We start from the raw sequence: 19868 nt of genomic DNA on the forward strand, positions 1-19868 counted from the left end.
ATGTCAAACAACTCATCAACTGCTCTAAACCCAGGAAACAATTCATCTGAAATGCTTTTCCACAGAGCACAGAGAAGCCACGGAATCCTGGAGTCTGGGCCTCAGAGCATATGGAGGCAGCAAAGAACATATGCTTGCTTTAAAAGTGTGCCCAGATGTTCTCTCTCTCCAACACAGGATCCTGCGTTTCAGGCCATAGGAAGCAACCAGTAAGGACAAACAGAAGCCTTTAGATGTATCTTTAGCATGGCCCAAGTTACTTCCTGGAAGACAGTGGTCAGAGAAAACCCACAGGAAAATGAGAATGGAATTTGGGGCTGGGCTGGCCCTTTAGAGAGGAGGGCCAGTGCTCTGCCGCCGGGGTACTGACATTTTTATCATCAGTTGTTTGCTGACCAGTGGAGGTTGTCGTGTGTGTGTGTGTGTGTGTGTGTGTGTGTGTGTGTGTGTGTGTGTGTGTGTGTGCGCGTGCGTGCGTGCGTGCGTGCGCGCGCGCGCGCATATCCCTGGGAAGGGAACAGCACTGGGCGACCATGAAGGACCAATAAAGTACCTGGGAAGATGACACATGATCAAAGGAGTCCAGCTGGTGTAGAGGGGAGCATACCTATCACCCCAGTACTTGAGAGGCAGGAGAGTCAAGATTTGAGGCCAGCCTGGGCTACATAACACCACTCCTTCAGAAAACAAAACAAAACACAACTAGATTGGTATACAAGTTTTTCAAGGCATGGCACGATTAACTGCCAAATAAGATGAAAATAATGCAATTCTTTATCATATCAGTCCCTACAGTACATGAACACTATTCTTTGGTCTAACCTGAAATTCTTCCAGCTCTACAAATGGGTTTTATATTAGTTCTTTTCCTTTTCTGTATGACAAAATGACTGACAAAAGCAACCAACAAAGGAAGGGTGGGTTTATTTGGGCTCACAGTTTAAGGGGTTACGCTCTACTATGGTGAGGAGGAGAAACAGCTGGTCCACTGTGTTCATATAGATGAACATTGCTGTTCAGCCCAGTTTCCTCTTGCTTCCTTTTCATTCAGTAAAGAACCACATCCTATGGGGGCAGGGGGTGCTACACATGTTTAGGGTCAGTCTTCTGGAAATGTTTTCACAGAGGTACCCAGAACTGTGTTTCCCAGGGGATTCTCACCCCATAGAGCTGACTGTGAAGATTAAGCATCTTGCAACTGCCCCTTTTCACACTGGTAGGGGATGGGTGGCCTTCCACAGGGAAGGTACTGAGTTTTGGCACTGGCTGTGCCCACTGCTGAGACACCGTTCCTCCATGGCGACTTCCTTACCTCTTCCTGCTCTCTGTGCAAGCCCAGAAGAAGCGTTTCAAACTGCAGCATAGCCTTACCCATGCTTGGATTTCTTTACTCTATTTTCTTTCTTCTCCAGGTTCCAAACTACCACTTAATTCCTGTTGTTTGTCTGGTTTCTCCCATTAGAATGTAAACCTGCCACAAGTGAAGACTTGCTGTTGTTGCTATTGTTTGTCTTATTCATTGATTTATCCCACTGGTGGGGCAGAAGATATGCTCAACAAGCACCTGCTGAGTGGATGAGTGGCTAAAACTGAAGGGAGGCAAGTCCATTCTGAGTGTCTTCCTCCTCTGGACAAAGGACACCTGTTTTCCTCTTCTCTCCACGCAGCTGTCATTTAACTCTTTGGCGTCATCCTGTCATTTCCGATTGAGCCTCCAATGTCTACACCTCTGCTTCTAGCCTCTTACAGTATTTATAACTGAACACCGTTACATCTGCTTGCCTATGTTGGCCATGGAATCCAGCAGGTTAGAAGGAGGACACAAACAGTAAGAGACATTTAACAGGGAGTTCAGGACATGGAAAGAGGAGGGCTTGATGAGAATCAGGTAAGACAGAGGTGATGGGTCAGTGGGCTAAAAAGCAATGAATGTGTCTGGCTTGTTACAACAAAATCAAACAATATCTCATTTCGAGGACGTTAAGTGCTACTCAGAACCATTTCTCAGTCGGACAGACAACTGAAGACACTGGATTTCCCAAGGATCACCTACCTGTCTCCTCACAGGTCATTGTCCTGATATAAGCCATGCTTCATCTTGACAAAGCCTGGAACCAGTTCTGGTCCCCACCACCACCCTGACTAGTGTAACAACCACAGGAGAAGCAAGGAGAGAGCACATGCTCTGCAAGGGTCAGGAAACTTCACTTTGGAGGCGACAGCTCATTCACTAAGTTCTTGGGATCCTTCTGACCCTCAAAAAGTTCCGGGGGTAAACACGGGTATTCATTTACATGACACTTGCTTCTCTCCACTTGGCAGTGGCTGCCCTGCTTTGATACCAGGCTCTTGTTATGATGTCAGCACTTTTGCTTCCAAGGAAACAAAGCCCTAAATGTTTACTCTGTGTATTTGCCAGCAGCAAAAGAACTTGGCTTCAGTTATTTCTTATGCCTGTGGCCCAGCTAAAGGAGCAACAAAGGTAAAGAAAAGACAGTAAGGCAGGACTATTCCCACCTGCTGAGCCCATTCTCAGGGCTACTCACAACCTCACGCACTGAGTTGCTTGCAGCTTGCTTTCAGATGACTCAACTCCAAAGGAGGACACTTAAGTTCTAGAGGAGTTCTGGTTCTATTTGCTGATGTCCAGTGTGGTCTTCAATATCTCAAATACCAGGAGACTGATGCTGAATTAAGGTAGAGAACTCAAACCCTACACAGCACATGGGTGTTTTGTTTTTTTATAAGATGTGAATTGCATCTTACCACTGGTCATTCAAAGTGAAAAGAGGTTCTTCCACAATGAAATCTACAAACGGATGTGAAATCCTGGACAAAGAAGCAGAAATGGGCCCCACCAGGCAGTAGACTCTCTCCTGCTTCTTTCTCTTTTCTACATTTGGGAGCATCTCTTCAGATGATCTCCATCAGACTTCTGCCACAGTCAGGGACTCTCTGGTGCTGCAGACCCATGGTAACAGTCCCCTGGTTCTTTGAATTCTATTTTGTTCTATTCTTTTCTTTTTGTTTAAAGCATATTTTACAGTTGTAATAGATCTTAGTTATAACCACACTTCATCAATAACAGCTATCTCACATTATAAACCCCCAGCCAAAACTCATGAGGGCAGTGCCAAAATGGCTTATTGATGATCAGAGATACACTGTACAGATCGGGGCCATCTTCATGTAGATAGGAAGAGAGTAGTAGACAGAGAGTAAGGGACTCTCCTGGCCACTGGGTAGCATACACATGTATCAGGGTGGGGTGTTGAGCCACTTACATCCTGCCTCTCAGAGCCTTGGCTTTCTGTTCTTCTTCCAGGTTTCTAGGAGGTGTGGGAGGGGTCATCCCCTCATTCAGGCAGCCTGTGGGGTCCTTCAAGCTCCCCCGATAAGAGCCTCCTTCCAGAGTCTAAAAAGAGAAAGATAAATAGTCTCAGAACAAGCACTGGAAAGTTATTTGCAAGCCCAGCATCTCCCTATCCTAGCCACAGGCAAGATGAAAACCAGCAATATGAGAACAGCCAAGGCTGTTCTCTCTGAACCACAGAAGCACTGGGAGATCAGAGACCTCCACCTTCCTGCAGCAAGGCGCTGCTGTCTATAATCAGGGAACACCAGGCATCCGTGTGATCAGGGCACGCTAGGCACCCATATGCTGCCAACTGCCCAGACATATGAAATTGTCACGGCAACTTATCTCTGGGTGAGGACTCCAGCAGGAAAACTAACCACTGGGGTTCTGTACCAAATAAGGCAGTGGAAAGGAAAACCAGCTGTAGGACCACTTCATGCAAATTGATAAGCAAAAGGAAGCCACAGACCTAAGTTGTGGGAACCATACTTTGTTACATTAACTGAAACACTTTGGAAGATGACAATGAGATGTAGTCAAGAAACAGCCAACAGTTGTAGCCTTTTCTTAAAAAAAAAAAAAAAAAAAAAATCTTTGCTAAGGTTATTTACCAAGAGCTTTCTTTTATTAACCCTTATTTCTGTTAACTAAGGTGCTACTTAATTAAGAAAAATAAGTAAATGGGTCAATGGAGTGTTCTAGAAGCAGCTGAGCAAAGGAACCTGAGAGCTAGCTCCAGGTCTGACAGGCATGGTGTTTTCTTGCAGGGTACACGAAACTGCCCTGTGTGTCCCTGGGTTTTCAGCTCATATTCTACCTTTTTGCAAATTTCTAAGGGACAGAAAGAATACTATTACAAACTCCAGGAAAAGTTAAAAGTGCTGCACAGTCTCCCTGTGGCTGGCACTGGTAACAGTAACATACTCAAATTGGAACATACTCAAGTTGTAACTTGTCAGTAGTAACATACTCTTTGGGGCCAAACTAACATCTTAATATATTAAGTTTATTTGCTTAATGCATGTTTAGGATACCATCATATAGGTCCTTGAAGATTTTTTAAAAATTGATTTTGACAGACTCATACATATATGCAATGGATTTTAGTTCTTTTCACCATCTATTACCCTGTCTCAGCCCACCCTTTCTCCAGCTGAAATCCATCTTCCCATCTCTGAGTGTGACTCACAAATAAATAGGGCTGTCTCATGAGCATGGGTGGGAGGTTATTTACTTGAGTCCCATCTTGTACAGGTCTTATCAGATAACCACAGTTGCTTTGAATTCATGGGTGCAAGAGCCATACTATGTCTAGAAGACAATGCTCTGCAACATTCCGCCCCATCTTCCAATCCTTCCATTGTTTCCAACCCCTCTTCTGTGGTGTTCTCTGAGCCCGAGAGCCAGACTGTAGGCACTACAAGTACCCTGGGTGAAAAGACCACCTAATGGCACTGAGCATTTGCTTCTGGGGATTGGTAGAAGCAATGCAGAGAAAAGCTAATCCTAGAGATCAAGATCAAGGTGGGCATCCGTAACACAAGCACAAAAGACAAAAGTCACCTACCCAAGTGCCCAACTATGCCATCCCCTGTGGTTCTAAAAGGCTTCATTGAGTAGTCTTTAGAAACACCGACCTAAGACACAGCCCCCAAAGTGCCAAGCACAGAGGTGGTAGGACAAAAGGCTGTGGCTGGTCTTAAACAGACGGCACTTGAGAGCATCCATCACTAACTCTCTTTGCTGCTGTATCTCAACAGAAGCCAAACAGAGGCAGGAAAGAACATTCCAGGGAAATGAAACAAAACAAATATGGTACCCAATAGGAGGGAAGATAGAGAATATTAAGACTTGAGTCTTCAAAACTTCATGTTTTGAAGCCTTCTCTCCCACTCACCAAATTGATAGACTATGCCAAGAGTCAAACACAAATCCAACACTAGAATTAAACACAAAGCTAACATTAGAATTAAAAGTATAGACAGTGTCTTCCAACTTGAAAGAGACAACTGCTTTCCACTTGACATAAAGGTGTTTACAGAACAAGTAATTAACCATGGAAGCTGTTATGTCCAAAGCAGCAGTATAGGCTAAAAATAAAGAAAGGTCGAGAAGGGTTTAGCTACATTTATAGATACAGGATTTGGAACCTGTTATTAAGGAAATTAGGATGTCTGGTGCTGAGGCTTGACAAGCCAGTGGACCGGCAGCTTTCCAGTGCATGTCCCCTGGTGCCATCACCAGAGACAGGCTCCAGCACAGATGGACCCAGCTGGTGATGGATCTGATTAGTATCTTTTACTTCCCATCTCTCCCACTGTCCTGTTTCGGTCTTTGTTCTGCGGCCTGTTGCCTGCTGGGAAGGTGGATGCCAGGCCCAGCAAGAAGGCCTACACTTCTGCCTTCAGGGTGCATGACACAACCAGCTTGGCATGGTCCAATCTGTCTACAGAGTGAAGGGCCTCTGAGGGGTTCAAAGTGTCACACAGGAACATCTGCTTTCCTCTCTTGGCTCTGGATGAGCAAAGAAGCCCAGTTATCTTCTGGGGAGGACTCTGGGACAGTCACAAGAGTGTCACAGTGAGAGGGAAATAAAGGGCCTGGCCTAGTTCTTATGCTGGGCAACCTGCCTGGAATGAGAGAGCTGGCTCCCTTCCTGTTGCTTATAGTAATTCCAGAGTGGTCCTCTATGAGGACTCAGCTGCCTGTGCTAGAGTTGGATACCCGGATGCAGCCCAGGGCAACTGGGGTGACCTGTCATCAGTGTTTACCCCCCGCCCCGGGAGGAAAGAGCCAGTGGTTGCCAGTCTGTCTCCACAGTAAAGAATTCTGCCCACCTGTGGTTCAGAGCCACAGCATCCAGCAGATAAAAGAAAAGAGAATAAGGAAGATGCAATACAAGCTTCTGTGGTGCGTCCAAGGCCAGGGGATGGCAATTCAAAGAGGATTCAAATAGATGACTTACAAAGGAGGAAGGCCACTGTCCTGGTGAAAGGAACACATTCCCTGTCACTGGGTCTTGGGTCACATGCCCTCCCTCTGCTCCTAAATGCACTCTTTCGTTCTCCCGGCACGCCATTCATTGTAACCAATGCCTTATTTGCATACAAAATCAAGCTGAAAACCTGAAAATGCTGGAGAAATGAGGGTGAGCAGGAGTCTCAGACCTCCAGAATCTAACCCACGCTGGTGTTCTGACAGAAGGACCCTCCATAGTGGGAGGGGCAGAGCAGAGAAGGACTTCATGGAAAAGGCGAGATTCAGGGAAGCTATCCCTTGGTGTCCTGTGGGATTGGTCCAGACTCCCTTAGGATTCTCAAATCCAGGGATGCTCAGGTCCCTTAAAAATGGCTCAGTGTTTCCATATAACCTATATTCATTCTCCTACATAGTTGACGCAAATGTCATGCAATGATTGTTATACTGTCTTGCTTAGGGAATAGTGACAAGGAAAAAAATCCAATATATGTTCAGTGCAGATGCAATATCTCGCCAAAGAATTCACAGAAAAGGAACCCAGGGATGTAAGGGCTGGCTATTCTGAGATACTAAAAAAAAAAAAAAAAAAAAAAAAAAAGACTTCACTGATACAGCAACAGGAGAACATACTTGGCAGAGACTGCACTGGGAGAAAGGTCATGGAGTAAAACCACGTGGGGTGAGCCAAAACCTATGCAGGTAGAACTGGAAGTGTGAGGAGAGGGACTGGTAGAAGACTGTGTTAGTGAATGGTGTGTGTGTGTGTGTGTGTGTGCGTGAGAGAGTGTGTGTGAGTGTGTGTGTGAGTGTATGTGAATGTGTGTGAGAGAGTGTGTGAGTGTGTCAGTGAATGGTGTGTGTGAGTGTGTATGAGTGTGTGAGTGTGTGTGAGTGTGTGTGAGAGAGAGTGTGTGTGAGTGTGTATGTGAGAGTGTGTGTGAGTGTGTGTGTGTGTGTGATGGGTGCGAGTGAGCAGGGGCGGGAGCAGGAGCAGGAAGACACAAGAGTGGAGTCAGGTCCTGGAGACACACAGATGACATCTTAAGGAGCCTGTCTATGGCATTAGGCAGGAGAGTGACATTGGATTTAAGTTGTAGAAAGATCACCTTCAACATTCCAAAAAGCTTTTCATGACACAGGAAAACATCTCTGACCGAACAGCAAAGGAGAGCAGGATTTAGGATCTAAATACTATGATTACATTATTGGCCAAAGAGTCTGAAAGAAACACATGAAAGTTTATCACTGAATGCATCTAGAGGATGATGATCTCTGTTTAGGCTCTTGTCATTTTTCAAGTGTTTCCTGAATAAGCATATAATACTTTCATTCCATTGTTTTTTAGGGAAGTCATCCCTTTGCCAACCGCATGGGAAGATGACAGACTGAAATCCAAGAGGGACTGGCTGCAACTGTGTGAGCTGGAGGGGCTTGAGCATTGACCTTAGGTTGTGGACTCTCCGAGGAAGGCTCCATGCTGGGTTTCAAAGCTCAAGTGACTATGCTGTGGCCTCCAAGGCTCATCCAATGAGAGAACAGGGAAGTGGCTGGCCTAGCACCATTCACCACGCCCAACAGTCCCCTCTTAGCTGCTCCTATTATAGAAACTTCTTCATCACACCCTTAGGACGGTTATATACTGGGTGGGAAGAAGTGGAGAACGAGGAAAAAAGGGGAGGTAGGGGAAGAAAACAAACACTGGTTGGGGAGAGTAGGAAGAAAAGCAAAGCTTCGCATGTTGTTGGTGGGAGTGGAGAATGGGATGCAGTTCCTAAATAAATAAAAACTAGAGTTACCATAAGACATAGCACTCCAGCCAGGCAGGCATGGTAGCACATGCCTTTAATCCCAACACTCAGGAGGCAGAGACAGATGGATCCCTGACTTGAGGCTAGCTTGTTCCCCAGGACAGCCAGGGCTACACAGAGAAACCTTGTCTTGGAAACAAAACAAAATTCTGCCAATTGCCATATTTTGGATAGACCTGAAGAACCTGATGCCAAATGAAATAAGCCACAGAGTAGAATATCACATTATTTCTGTTATAAAGGAAGTCCTTTTGAAGAGTCAAGTTTACATGGAATTAGAGAATGAAACAGAGGCTACCAGAGGCGGAAGGAAGAGATGATAGAACTCAACAGTACAAGGGCCAGATGTGTGCATGAATTGTTCTAGAGATCCAACGCACACTCTAAGGGCTGCACTTAACATCGCATTATGTTAGGCACCTTTGTCAAATAGATTTAGGTGTTCTTGTCACACAGAAAATAACCATGAGAAATAACAGCTATGTTAACTTGCCTCTCAGTATAGTGAACATTTTACTATACATACATATATAACTGTGTGCAATATGTATATATGTATATATGCACCCATAACCTCGTGTTGTAAAGCTCACATTTAGACACTAAAAGATTTTTAAAGATTTGTAGACTATCCCCCCTGACAAAAAGAATCAGAGGTAAACCATTCTCACCAGGGCCGACTATAGGGCATCTACACAGTGAAAAAACCGAGGCGTGGGATTTCCAGGCAAATGAAACTGCAGGTTGGTGATTTGGAGTTTTGAATTTTATTGGAACTCTAACCTTCCCTGTTCTGAACCTTAGGCACCCTTACCCGAGGGTGCTGGATGACCCCGTTCCTAAAAAGATAGGCCACTGCTTCAGCTCCTCTCGACTCTGAACTTGTAAGAACTCTACGAGGCTATGACTGAATGAGCTGACTGGTGTGATATGACGGCAGCAGAGCACAGACACAGATATAACCTGGCCTGAGCCACTTCCTGCCACGAGGCTACCCTGAGCAGGTGAGCGCTCTCAAAGCAGGACAGTCAGAAGATAGAGTCTTGCTGAAGACAACTTGTACATCTCTCAGGCCACCAGGGACAACTAACTAGAGCTGCCACTGGCCAGCCCCACAACCTTGGAGGTGGGAGACATCAAGGCACATCCACTGGGCCATGATAGTGCAGTGAACTGCTTGGGTGTGGTACCTTCAAGTGCTAAGAGGGGGCTTTCTTCCTGGAGGTTCAGTCCTGTGTACCAGGCAGGTGGCAGAACCTTGGGGGCTCCAGGCCACAGTGAGTAGACACACTAGATTCTCACATGGCCAGGAAGCTTTAGCCTTAGCCTTGAAGTATGACACCAAATGGTATCGTCTACTAAACTCTTTCCTGTAATATTCACTCACCACCAATCTACTGGCTAACGAGTTCTACACATCCACACTAGGTCTTGGAAGCTGGAGAAAACACAGTTCTTTTTGACTGTCCTAAGAGCTAACATTTGTAGACTTGTGCTTATCAGTGTTTAAGGCATGGCCAAGCCTGTGCAGTCATCTTTGCTCTCTTGAGATTAGAGTCAGGCTAACAAATTCTTCATCAGGAGGGACTCAAGCAGACAAGTCACTTTTCTGAGGCTACGTTATCAGTAGGAGCCCACGACTAAAACCTCTGCCTTCCAGATCCTCCCAAACTTTCTACTGGTTACAGAACCATAGCTGCTAAAGAATGAAAAAGTCTTATCAAGACTCACATGGGTGAGTGGTAATGAATGTTTTCAATCCCAGCACTCAGAAGGCAGAGGCAGGTGGATCTCTGTGGGTTCTAGGCCAGCCTGGTCTACAGAGAGAGTACCAGGACAGTCAAGGTTACACAGAGAAACTTGTCTTAAAACATGCCCCCCCTTCTAAAAAAAAAGACTGGCATGGGGAAAGCAGAAAAAGTGCTTGTTTCTGGCTCTGAATTTAAGAGAACCCAGGAAAAGTGGGTTAGCTCTGCTGGTGTATGTGTGGGCATCCTCTCATGGTAAACAAATTCACAGGCTAAAGACAAAGTCAGCAAGGAAGAACTCGGAAGGGCCCATCATGCCCAGGACTTACCAGTGGAGGCTCTCCAGGGATTTCTCTGCACTGGAGGCAAACCTACGGATCCTACTTTCATTCTCCAATTCAGCTGGTGTGGGGACCATGGTGCAACCATGCCCAAGAGACTGCACTAGGGCAGCCCTGGGACCTAGGGCACGGGAGATCTCACAGCCCTCAGGTAGAGGTAGGGAGCCAAACGAATTCTAAGTGCAGAATTTGATGCCATTGTTTGAACAATTAACAGAGAAAGCAGACAGACTTGGGACCAAAACTAACTCCTGTAAAATGGAACCAGACTCTTAACTGGAAAGAACCCTGCTGGTTCTTCTGCATACCACGCTAAGACAACTGCCTCTAGGCCCAGGGTCTGTCCTCTAGAGCAAGCATCAGACCAACCTTTTACTCCCACAGCAGTGCTTCAGGCACTGGAAGACAACCCACCCTCCTCACATGCTTCTCCCCAACCTTAATCTCAGTTTCTTCAGCTTTCATTCAAGTAACATGGGCCACATGGTACTGGCTACTCCCTCCAGGGCCACTCCAGTTCTTTTAAAAACACACTAGATGACTGCATTTAGAATGAATAGATTACTCACACATAGCTCATCAAGGTGTGGCTGAAGGGCACTGTAGACTCTCTACATGCACACTGAACTTTGAACAAGTCTGTGATGTTACCATTGACACAAACTCTGAACTTTAAATGAACAAGTCTGGGAGACCACTGGCTACTTTGGCAGCCTCCATGCTGCTGAGCTCCATCAAAGAAACCCCGGAACTTTTTATGACCTCTTGGACTCTTTCTTTAAAATGAAAAGCTAATGAGGAATAAATAGGAATATATTTTGGAGGTAAAAAACACACGTTATTGGTCTCAAACATGGCTGAAATAGCCTCCGTTTACGGTTGTTGCTCACAGTGGGTTGTTCCATGGCCTATGCCAGAGTGGGATGGGGAAGAGAGATGTGGAAAAGAATCAAATTTTGGTGAGAAAATTCTAAGAAACCAAACCACTTCTCCCTTACTCATTTCTTATATGGGTTTGGGTTTTATTTTTTATGTTACACTAGAGACATCTCCATGATTGCGGGCTCTATGTAGATCTTCAAGAAGTAATTATTGGTGGGAGAAGTTAGTGTTCTTCTTATGGTAAACTCACCACAGAAAGGGCTTTATTCAGTAGCCATTTATTGAGAGCCAGTGATTGGGCCTGTGAACTCCGACCTCACCCCACATTCCCTCTTTTCTGAGATATTTGCCCCTGTGGGACATCCTAATAATTTTGCTTATGTCTCCAACATTAAACCCACTGATCACGTAAACCAGGGGCAACAGTGTGAAGGTTAACAACAGTAAGTAGCAGGGTAAAGGTCATCCTAAATTGAAGCAGATATGGATTTTTGGAACAAGTATTTGTGAAGAATTTATTAAGTGTTAAGACTACCATATACCCAATACTACATCAAATAACTTATGAGCAGGGGATAAAAGTCACGAATGCAGACATGCAGCTATTTTAACAATAACAGAGCTATCTCTGACAGCATGAAGCTTTGGGAACTACAGTGGGACTTCAGAGGAAATCAGGCCAGGACTGGGAAGGGAAAGCCTCTGTGAGACATGAGATTGGGGGGTGGAGGGGCATCCTGAAGGACTACTACCATGTGTTAGATAAGCAAAAATAAGAGGGAGAATATTCCAGAAATACGGGGGCTATAGGAGCAAAAACTGGAAAGAAGAAAAAACAAGCATGTGACTTCATAAAGTCATTGTGGTGTCTGCAAAAACCATGGAAGAGACGGCACAAAAGTGGAGAGCATCCAAGAACTTGCCTTCTTACCGAAACCACCACCATTTTTTCTCCCATTGCAACCACAATCAGCAGGCCTTCCCAGCAGAAGGCTGGTGGGAGAGCAGCAAATTAGCCAGATGAGAACCGCTGTAGGAAAAGCCAAACAGGTGGGCCACAGAGAAAGGCAGCAAGATGCTTCAAACTGCTGTCCTGTTACCTACACTCGTAAAAACACGGGTCAGAGGGGACAGCTCCATCTGAGTGACCTGCCTGGGAGGAGCATTAGCACACGAGTGGAAGCCCGAGCCAGCTCAGGCTAATCACCCTTCCTTCTGGTACTATGATTGGCCCAAAAGACAGTCACAGGCTAGACCAGTTGTTAGTGGCTCCCACGTTTTCCCTGTGTGGCAGAGATACATTCTGGCTCTCTTAATTTCTCCTGGCAAGGTTACTCACAAACGCCTCTACTCCTTGATAACTGGTGGTCTAATGTCTAAGACCTGGTAAACCAGAAAGTCTCCGAACAAAATTGCCTGGTTCTTTAAAAAGCCCAATCCATATTGTATCTCAGCAGCACATGACACTAGCTTCAGGGCTAGCCTGAGACACATCCATCAGTCAGTGACAGCGTGCCACGTGTTTAGGGACCAGCTGGCCAGTTTGCAGTGAGGCATATTCATTTTCTTTGGAAACTCTACTTTTCATCTACTTCAACCCTAAAGACCTTGTTTTCCTTAGGTTGATCCCCACATAAAGCTGAAAAGGCCCTGGGGCACATTGTTTAGAAGCCACCATTACATGAAATGGTTCTACAGGAGGAATATGTAAAATTGGGACATGGCTGACTGATGGAGGCCTGGAAGCCGCATGGAGGAGAGACGTGACAGCATTGCCTCCAGGATGCCCACTTACCAGCTTGCTTTTGACCAACTTTTCTATTGCACTGACAAGGTCTGCCGCAGTAGGTACTTCAGTGGAACCCTGCCGGGCTGCTAGCAAAGAGGAGGACTGTAAGACATCGGACAGCAAAGGAAAAGCAGATTAGCGAGAAATGAGGATCAGCGGTTAGGAAGCAAAGCAGACAGTCCAAAGCTCGAGGCGGGCTAGGGAAGCACAGTGTTGTGTTCAGATGACAGAGACAGCAGAGGGGGAGGGCGATGGGCAGCTGGGTATAGGTGGACCTACATACCCCTTGTTAGGAATTCTCCTTAGAGGCTGAGGGGAGGGGGTCACTGAATCCCCCAGGAAACCCACAGGCGAGGGTTATACAGACTAATAGCAGGGCATAGGTAACTGCTCTGAGGGAGTGTAGGCCTTTGGCCTTTTGTGGTAGCCCATTGCTGTTCCATGGTCTGGAAGGTGGGGACAATTCCAGCCTCAAATGTGTGTGAAGGAGATAAAAGTCCTAGTTTTGCTACAGCCTCAGCTGGGGATCATCGCTGTGTTTCAAGCAAGCTGGACACCTCGCCCCAGTTTTTCCCTCCCTCTCCTTCTCATTTACACACACACACACACACACACACACACACACACACACACTCACACGCGGCACTGGTAAGTAAGTATTAAAAGGAGTTGAGTGTCACAAGCTGGGGCTCCCAGAGACTGCCCTGCTCACAGCAAAGAGAGGCTCAGCTACAGGCCTCTCTGTGTCCTTCCCCAGGACCAGTGGCGAGGTTTTGTGTAGTGCTGCTTTTACAATGGCTGGGTATTTCTCCCACATACTGAAGGACAGTCTTTGCTTATTAATCTGCTTAGTTTTTTCATCTTCCATCCTCCCAAGGGGAAGCTGGAGGGGAGATGGCCAAGTGGGCGTCCATGTGTTCTCAGGGCAGAGGCCACTGGCATTCCCAGGGTGGGACCCGCGGAGGAGAATGACTGTGAGCATAGAAAGAGCTATCTCCTGGCTTGGCCAGGCTTCACTTATCCCTTCAGATTAGGGAAGATTTCAAAAAGGACTTTTGAGTCTTTGCTTCTCAGATTGGGGGAGGTCAAATAAATGCAATTAAGATGTAACACTATTCCTTTTTTCATCTTTTGGGAGAATGCAGAAAAAGCAAGTTACCAACTCAGATTTAGTAACGCTACTTCTGGGAACTCATTCAGGGTCGCATGTCAGAGGGACAGACACTGGGTCTACAAAGTGATCTTCCGGGGTATTACTCAGAGGCACAGAGACAGGAAACACCTTAGGCTGTCACAACAGAGGGCCGGCCATGACAATTATGGAGCATAAAGTAAGCAAAATATCCTCCGGCTACTGAACATTAGTTACACAGGGAAAACTAATATGATTCTACAAAGCAGGAACATATTAAAACATTGAACATGTCATACACATAGTGTAAGTGGGAGGCATCCATGCACAGGCACAAAGGACAGATGACATGGAGAACAAAGGAGCCAGACATGAAGTGGTTGGACTTTAAGAAGTTCCTGCCAGGGCTGGAGGGGCATACCGAGTTCAAGGCCAACTGGTCTACAAGATGAGTTTCAGGCCAGCCAGAGCTACATAGTGAGTCTGTCTCCAAACAACCAACGTTGTCTTAATAAATCCAACTCTACTTGCTAGTACTGAGACTTATCCCGATCCTAAATATTCCAACAAAAACCAAGTGGACTTATGAAGTAAAACTGGGGACAGAGTTCCTGTGTCTAAAGTGAGACTGCTGCAATTCACTATGTATAAGAAAAGGACCCCATAGATGCCTGGGGTAAATCTGCCCTCTCAGTTAAACTTTATCCAGGAACTACCTAATACCCATTCACCCCCAACAAACTGAGGGGACTAGGAGAGGGTTCATGACCTTTCTGTTTTATGCAGGCAATGAATGGGATCTGGGAACTCTTACCCCACCCGCCTCCACACACTAGTACTGTTCACAGGACATTTTACAAGGGTGTGTGGGGAAGCCAGGAGGCTAGTTCTCATGGAGGTGAAGGGCAGGCAGCATCTCTGCCTCTGGGAATCCCTTTGGGTACAATGCCATGCTTCTGTTGTTTTCTTTCCCAATACCCCAGAGTCAATGGGCCCTAGAATCCAGGGTCTAAACATCTCTGTAGAAGGGGACATAGTTAACTGTCTTAGGCTAAGTATCATGGCAGCAAGTGCCACACCTTAGTCCCTGGCTGTCCTTCTAGCCCATGAAGGAAGACCTTGAATATTTACTGTGGGTTAACAACCAGATGCAAAGCAGGCAGAATCAAATAAAAAATGCAGAGACACCCATAAACAGAGCCTACGAAAAGTCTGATGCCTATATACCCTTGGCCTGCTGACTCAGTGGAGGCTTTCCCAGTACACAGTGAGAGCCAGAGACAGCCAGGCCAGCTGTCACTATCACCACAAAAAATGACACACTGGAAGAGAACAGGAAATGCACCCAATGCTGCAACTTCCACGTCAATGACCAGAGTCACAAGCACAGGCCACTATATGAGAAGGCAAGAAGAGCCCAATGGAGCACAGGCAAGGCTGTGAGGAAAGCTAGGAGAGACAACACAATAGAAGCTCCAGCTGGGCATGGTGGCCCTCGCCTTTGCTCCCAGCATTAGCAGACAGCGAGGTAAGCAATCGGATCTCTATGAATTTGGGGCCAGCCTGGTCTACATAGTGAGTTTCTGGCTAGAAAAGACTTTTGTTCAAAAGAACAAAAGGTAGTCTCATGTTTCAGGCCAATGCCTGACAGTCAGGGCCACTGGAGTCCCAGCTTCTGCTCCAGAACAAGCAGAATGATCTAACTGCCGGGGCATGTTACTGGACACAGACCTTTCCAACACCAGCGACAGGGCATTTTACAAAACAAAGGGCTCTGGCAAGTTGGCATGCTTTACTTTTCCATGCTTGACAACACCCTTCCACTATTAGCATCTCTACTACGGCATTGGCTTGGGCACAATTGACTGTGATTAGGCTTCTAGAGCTGAATGCAGAAGACAACTAAAACACAGGTTGCACATCAGGCATTACCCAATGATTGACATCTGGAGCCCTCACAGATTCCTTTTCAAGACAAACAGTTCCTTTTAGGGTCTGCTGCCTGAAAATATAGTCCCATGACTCTATCAACAGTGTGCGTTCCCAGGCAGATTGCTACTTTAACCAGTCTTTGCACATCCCTACACTGCCCAGAACAAGACCAAGCCTCCAAAACTGTGGGAGAGGACACCTACTAACCAACAGCATCTATGTCACCATGGGTTCTCCAGGGGAAGGCATTGATGGGGAGGGCAGCCTTGTTCCCCATCTCACATACTCAGGAAGAGAAATCTCAGCAGAGGTCCTACCATCTCATCCTGGGTGGGGTCGTTGTCAAAGATCTTCATGGGCGGAGGAAGGGGTGTGTGTGACTCTTCATCTGGCTCATCTTCGCCCCAACCCTTCTTGCTCTTCTAGAACAAAAGAAAACCATTAGATACTGCTACATAAATAACAGATGCCAATAGTTCAGGACTTGATATTGAAACATTTTTTTTTTTCCTTAAGAAGAAACAGAAAGGGGAAATGTAGGAAGACTAGCTTTTTTAAAAATTTCCCTTCCTTTCCTACCCCTTACTTTTCCCCCCAAAGGGTCCAGGCTGATCTTGAACTCATGATCCTTGTGTCAGCCTCTTGGGTACTGGGATTATAGGAATGTTATGTCTCACCATGCCAGGATTAACTTCAAATTTTTCCAAAAAGCTATTAAACTACCATCCAAATCTCATCAGGATTTTATGACATTTCTAACTTGAAAAATGGCAGGTGGAACAAAGTTATAAGAGAAAGTCTGGTTCTGCATTGGGAAGACTTTCTTAGATTCACAAGTAATTAGAATAGGTTAGTTATACAGATAAAACAGGCATTTTATTCCCCAAGCTAAAATGCATCCCCTATATTTTTATTACAGAATCTCAATTCTGCAAGAACTCAAGAGATTATCCAGCCCAACTTCTTGGCTAAAACCCAGTTCTCTGTGACTAATGTGGTCAGAAGATCTCATGATGGCCTGCCTGTTTCATCATCACCTTCTGTCTCTATCAATGTTTCTCACTGAGCTGAAACTGTTCACTGTGACCTTCATGTATTCTTCATAGCTATCCCTCTGTGACACCTTTGTTTGTTTGTTTTTGATAAGGTCTCACTGTACAGCCCCAGCTTGCCAAGAACTCAACACAGAACAAACTGACCTCAAATTCAGACATCAGCTGCCTCTGCCTCCCAGTGCTGGAACTAAAGGAGTGCATCCACCATGCATGCCATCTGCAGTACCCTTTAGAGGTGGCATTGCTCAAAACCCTTGTCTGTAGCTCATCCTCTGGCTTTCTGAGTGACATAATCTCAAGTCTCGCATTCTTACTCTGCATCTGGCCAGTTTTTGTGCCATCCCCAGAAGAGGCAGGGGATCAACTGCCTCTTCTCTGGCCAGGACCCTCTCTTTGAATCTGGCAAATCTTTGTTTCTGTCTACTTGATAGTTTCAGTGCTTATCAGTCTCTGGATGGGGCCCAAATCAAAGTGGTCAAGTCCCAAGAATGGAAAATTCAAGATGACAAGCTATTAGAGGCAGTGGACCTGCTTGATTACATGGCGGTGAGAAGTCTCTGGTGGCAGAAGAGAACTGGCCCTGCTAGGTACCTCATCAGCGCTGTCTCCCTGAGGGGTCGTCTCATCCCCGGGCTTGGGCGATCCCAGGTCAAAGCTCTTCCGCCCATCACGCACTTTCTTCTGCTTTTTGATGTTTCCATCTGCTTTCCCACTGTTGAGCCGCCTCACAGGGCTGGTTAGCCACTTTTTAAGAGTGTTGGTGGACCGCTTGGGACCAGGGGAACTGTGGATGGAGTTCAGAGAGTGCTGAGACTGAAGGTTGGCTACAGACTCAGACTTGCCTCCATTTTCGCCAGAGGAATGAGAGTATGAATCTGAAGAGAAAGGAGAGACAGAAACAATCACGTCAGAAGCAGTTAAAACAGGCATTTGTACTGCTCTGGCTAAGGTAGCTTCATCCTCAGGAAGGTAGGTCATAGGTCAAGGCCAGCTGTGGATCAGGCAAGAGACAGCAGCAGCATTTGACACTGACTCAAATGTTCACATGTGAGATGCCATTCCAGGTTTTGTGCAAACAGGACACACAGGAGACAAAGGCTCCTGCGTCCATGGAGGTTATGTTCTGGTGGGAAATACAATAGACCATGACAACACTCTAAGTAAAATGTAAAGTGTCATAGATAATGAGAAAAGTTATACTAAAAAAATAGTAAGGTTGGGAAATGCAATGGGAAAAGGTGCAAATTAATGGTCGCTCAGGCAAGGTCTCATGACTTGGTGTTTGAATGTGGTCCTAATGGTGGTGAGAGACAAGCCATGTGGCCATTTGACAAAGGGCAATTCAAGCAAGCAGAAGATGAACAAATACAGATGTTCCAAAGCACCATGTGGAGTATGCAAGAAGGATACCATTTGCCATACATACTAAAATGTTTTTATTTCTAATTGAGGACAGTAGAAAGACTGTCTAGGAGGCTCCAAGATAGTCTTTTCAACTAGGGGACTTTGGTGGCTTGGAGGATGGTACCAGTGGCCATCAGTAGGGATCGGATTCTGGATATGTTTTGACAGTAGAACAGGCAGAGCTTCCTGACAGACTGTGTATGACATATGAACAAGAAGAGTCAGGATAGCTTGGTTTTACCCAGGACAACTGGTAAGATAAAGTTTCTGAGGTAGGGCAGAGTACGGGAAGAATGGCTTTGAGGTTAGATGGGTCAGTTGTAGCCATCTTTGAGATGTGTTTCTATAGATCCTAGCAGACAAGCTGACGAGCTGCTGGACTTGGAGTCTGGAGCTCGGGGCAGAAAGTGCTGGAAGATGACTAAGGGCTGTCAGTGGCAGACGGTGCTGACGCCATGAGTGAAAATACCAAGGGGCATGAGCGTGGTGAAGGGAAACTTTGGAGACTCAGCAAGAAGCAGGGATGAGAACAAGGAAACTGTCAGAGAGGCTGGGGGAATCGAGTCGAGTAGTTGGCCTGGAGGCTGCATGTGGAAAAGCATATGTTTGGAGGAAGGAGATGTCAGCTGTGTCAAACACTCCTTGACAGGTCAAGGGTACTGATCAAAGAATTAAGCCTTAAACTTAGTTACACAGACGTCATTGGTGACTTTGCAAAAAAGCAGCTGTAGTTCGATGGAGGAGGCAAGCCTGATTACACAGAGTGCAGAGAACGGGAGAGGAAGGCGACAGAGTGCACAGAGAATTTTTTTTTGTTTTAAAGGGACAATGATTGGAGATTAAGAGTTTGTTTTGTTTTTTTAAATAGGAGAAATCAGCATATTGTTTGTGAGTTGCTATGTCATTTGTTGACTATCTCAATGTTATAATGGACTTGCAATTGCCAAAGCATTTTACATGGACCATCTTATTTCATTTTTTTGATAACATCATGGGCTCATGGGGGTTGTGTGTGGGGGGTAGTCTTATTATCTTCATTTTGGGAAAGAGGAAAGTGCCTATTTAGAGACATCAATCAATTTTCCCAAGGACATACGCTCCTAGAGACAGGGTGAGATCTGTATGCCTTTCAGCCAGATTGAGCAATAAATTATGCTACTGATCCACCATGCCTTTCCATGCCCAGTACATCAATTTCCACTGACTACAGGCAGAGCAAACCCAGGGAAGCCACACTATTGGAGTGTAACAGCTAGCGAATGAACAGCACAGCTGAAGCTGTAAGACAATCCCCATTCAATTCCTCAAGTTCCTGATGTCTGAATACCCGCTAATCATTGAGAAGAACCAGCATTAGATGTAGAGTTTAGCCTATAAAATATCTTGAACTAATCCAAAGACAAGATTTGAAAGCAACACTCAGTGATGCTGCTATTTCTT

At 45.8% G+C, this 19868-nt stretch overlaps 1 protein-coding gene across 7 annotated transcripts in view; it reads right to left on the minus strand.

Annotated features, from left to right (window-relative positions):
* Kalrn (kalirin RhoGEF kinase) overlaps positions 1 to 19868 on the minus strand; it is a 503507-nt gene that overhangs the window by 47498 nt on the left and 436141 nt on the right. For 6 of the 7 annotated variants that reach the window (XM_051191394.1, XM_051191388.1, XM_051191393.1 and 3 more), the window contains exons 35-38: positions 17616 to 17899; positions 16287 to 16391; positions 12912 to 13007; positions 3285 to 3415 (exon numbers count right to left, since the gene is read on the minus strand). In XM_051191394.1, the coding sequence (XP_051047351.1) occupies positions 3285 to 3415; positions 12912 to 13007; positions 16287 to 16391; positions 17616 to 17899 (616 nt within the window). The remainder of the gene's footprint in view (positions 1 to 3284; positions 3416 to 12911; positions 13008 to 16286; positions 16392 to 17615; positions 17900 to 19868) is intronic. The other variant, XM_051191392.1, reaches the window with a different exon arrangement.

Source organism: Phodopus roborovskii, unplaced genomic scaffold (assembly GCF_943737965.1).
Source record: "Phodopus roborovskii unplaced genomic scaffold, PHOROB, whole genome shotgun sequence".
Taxonomy (NCBI): Eukaryota; Metazoa; Chordata; class Mammalia; order Rodentia; family Cricetidae; genus Phodopus; species Phodopus roborovskii.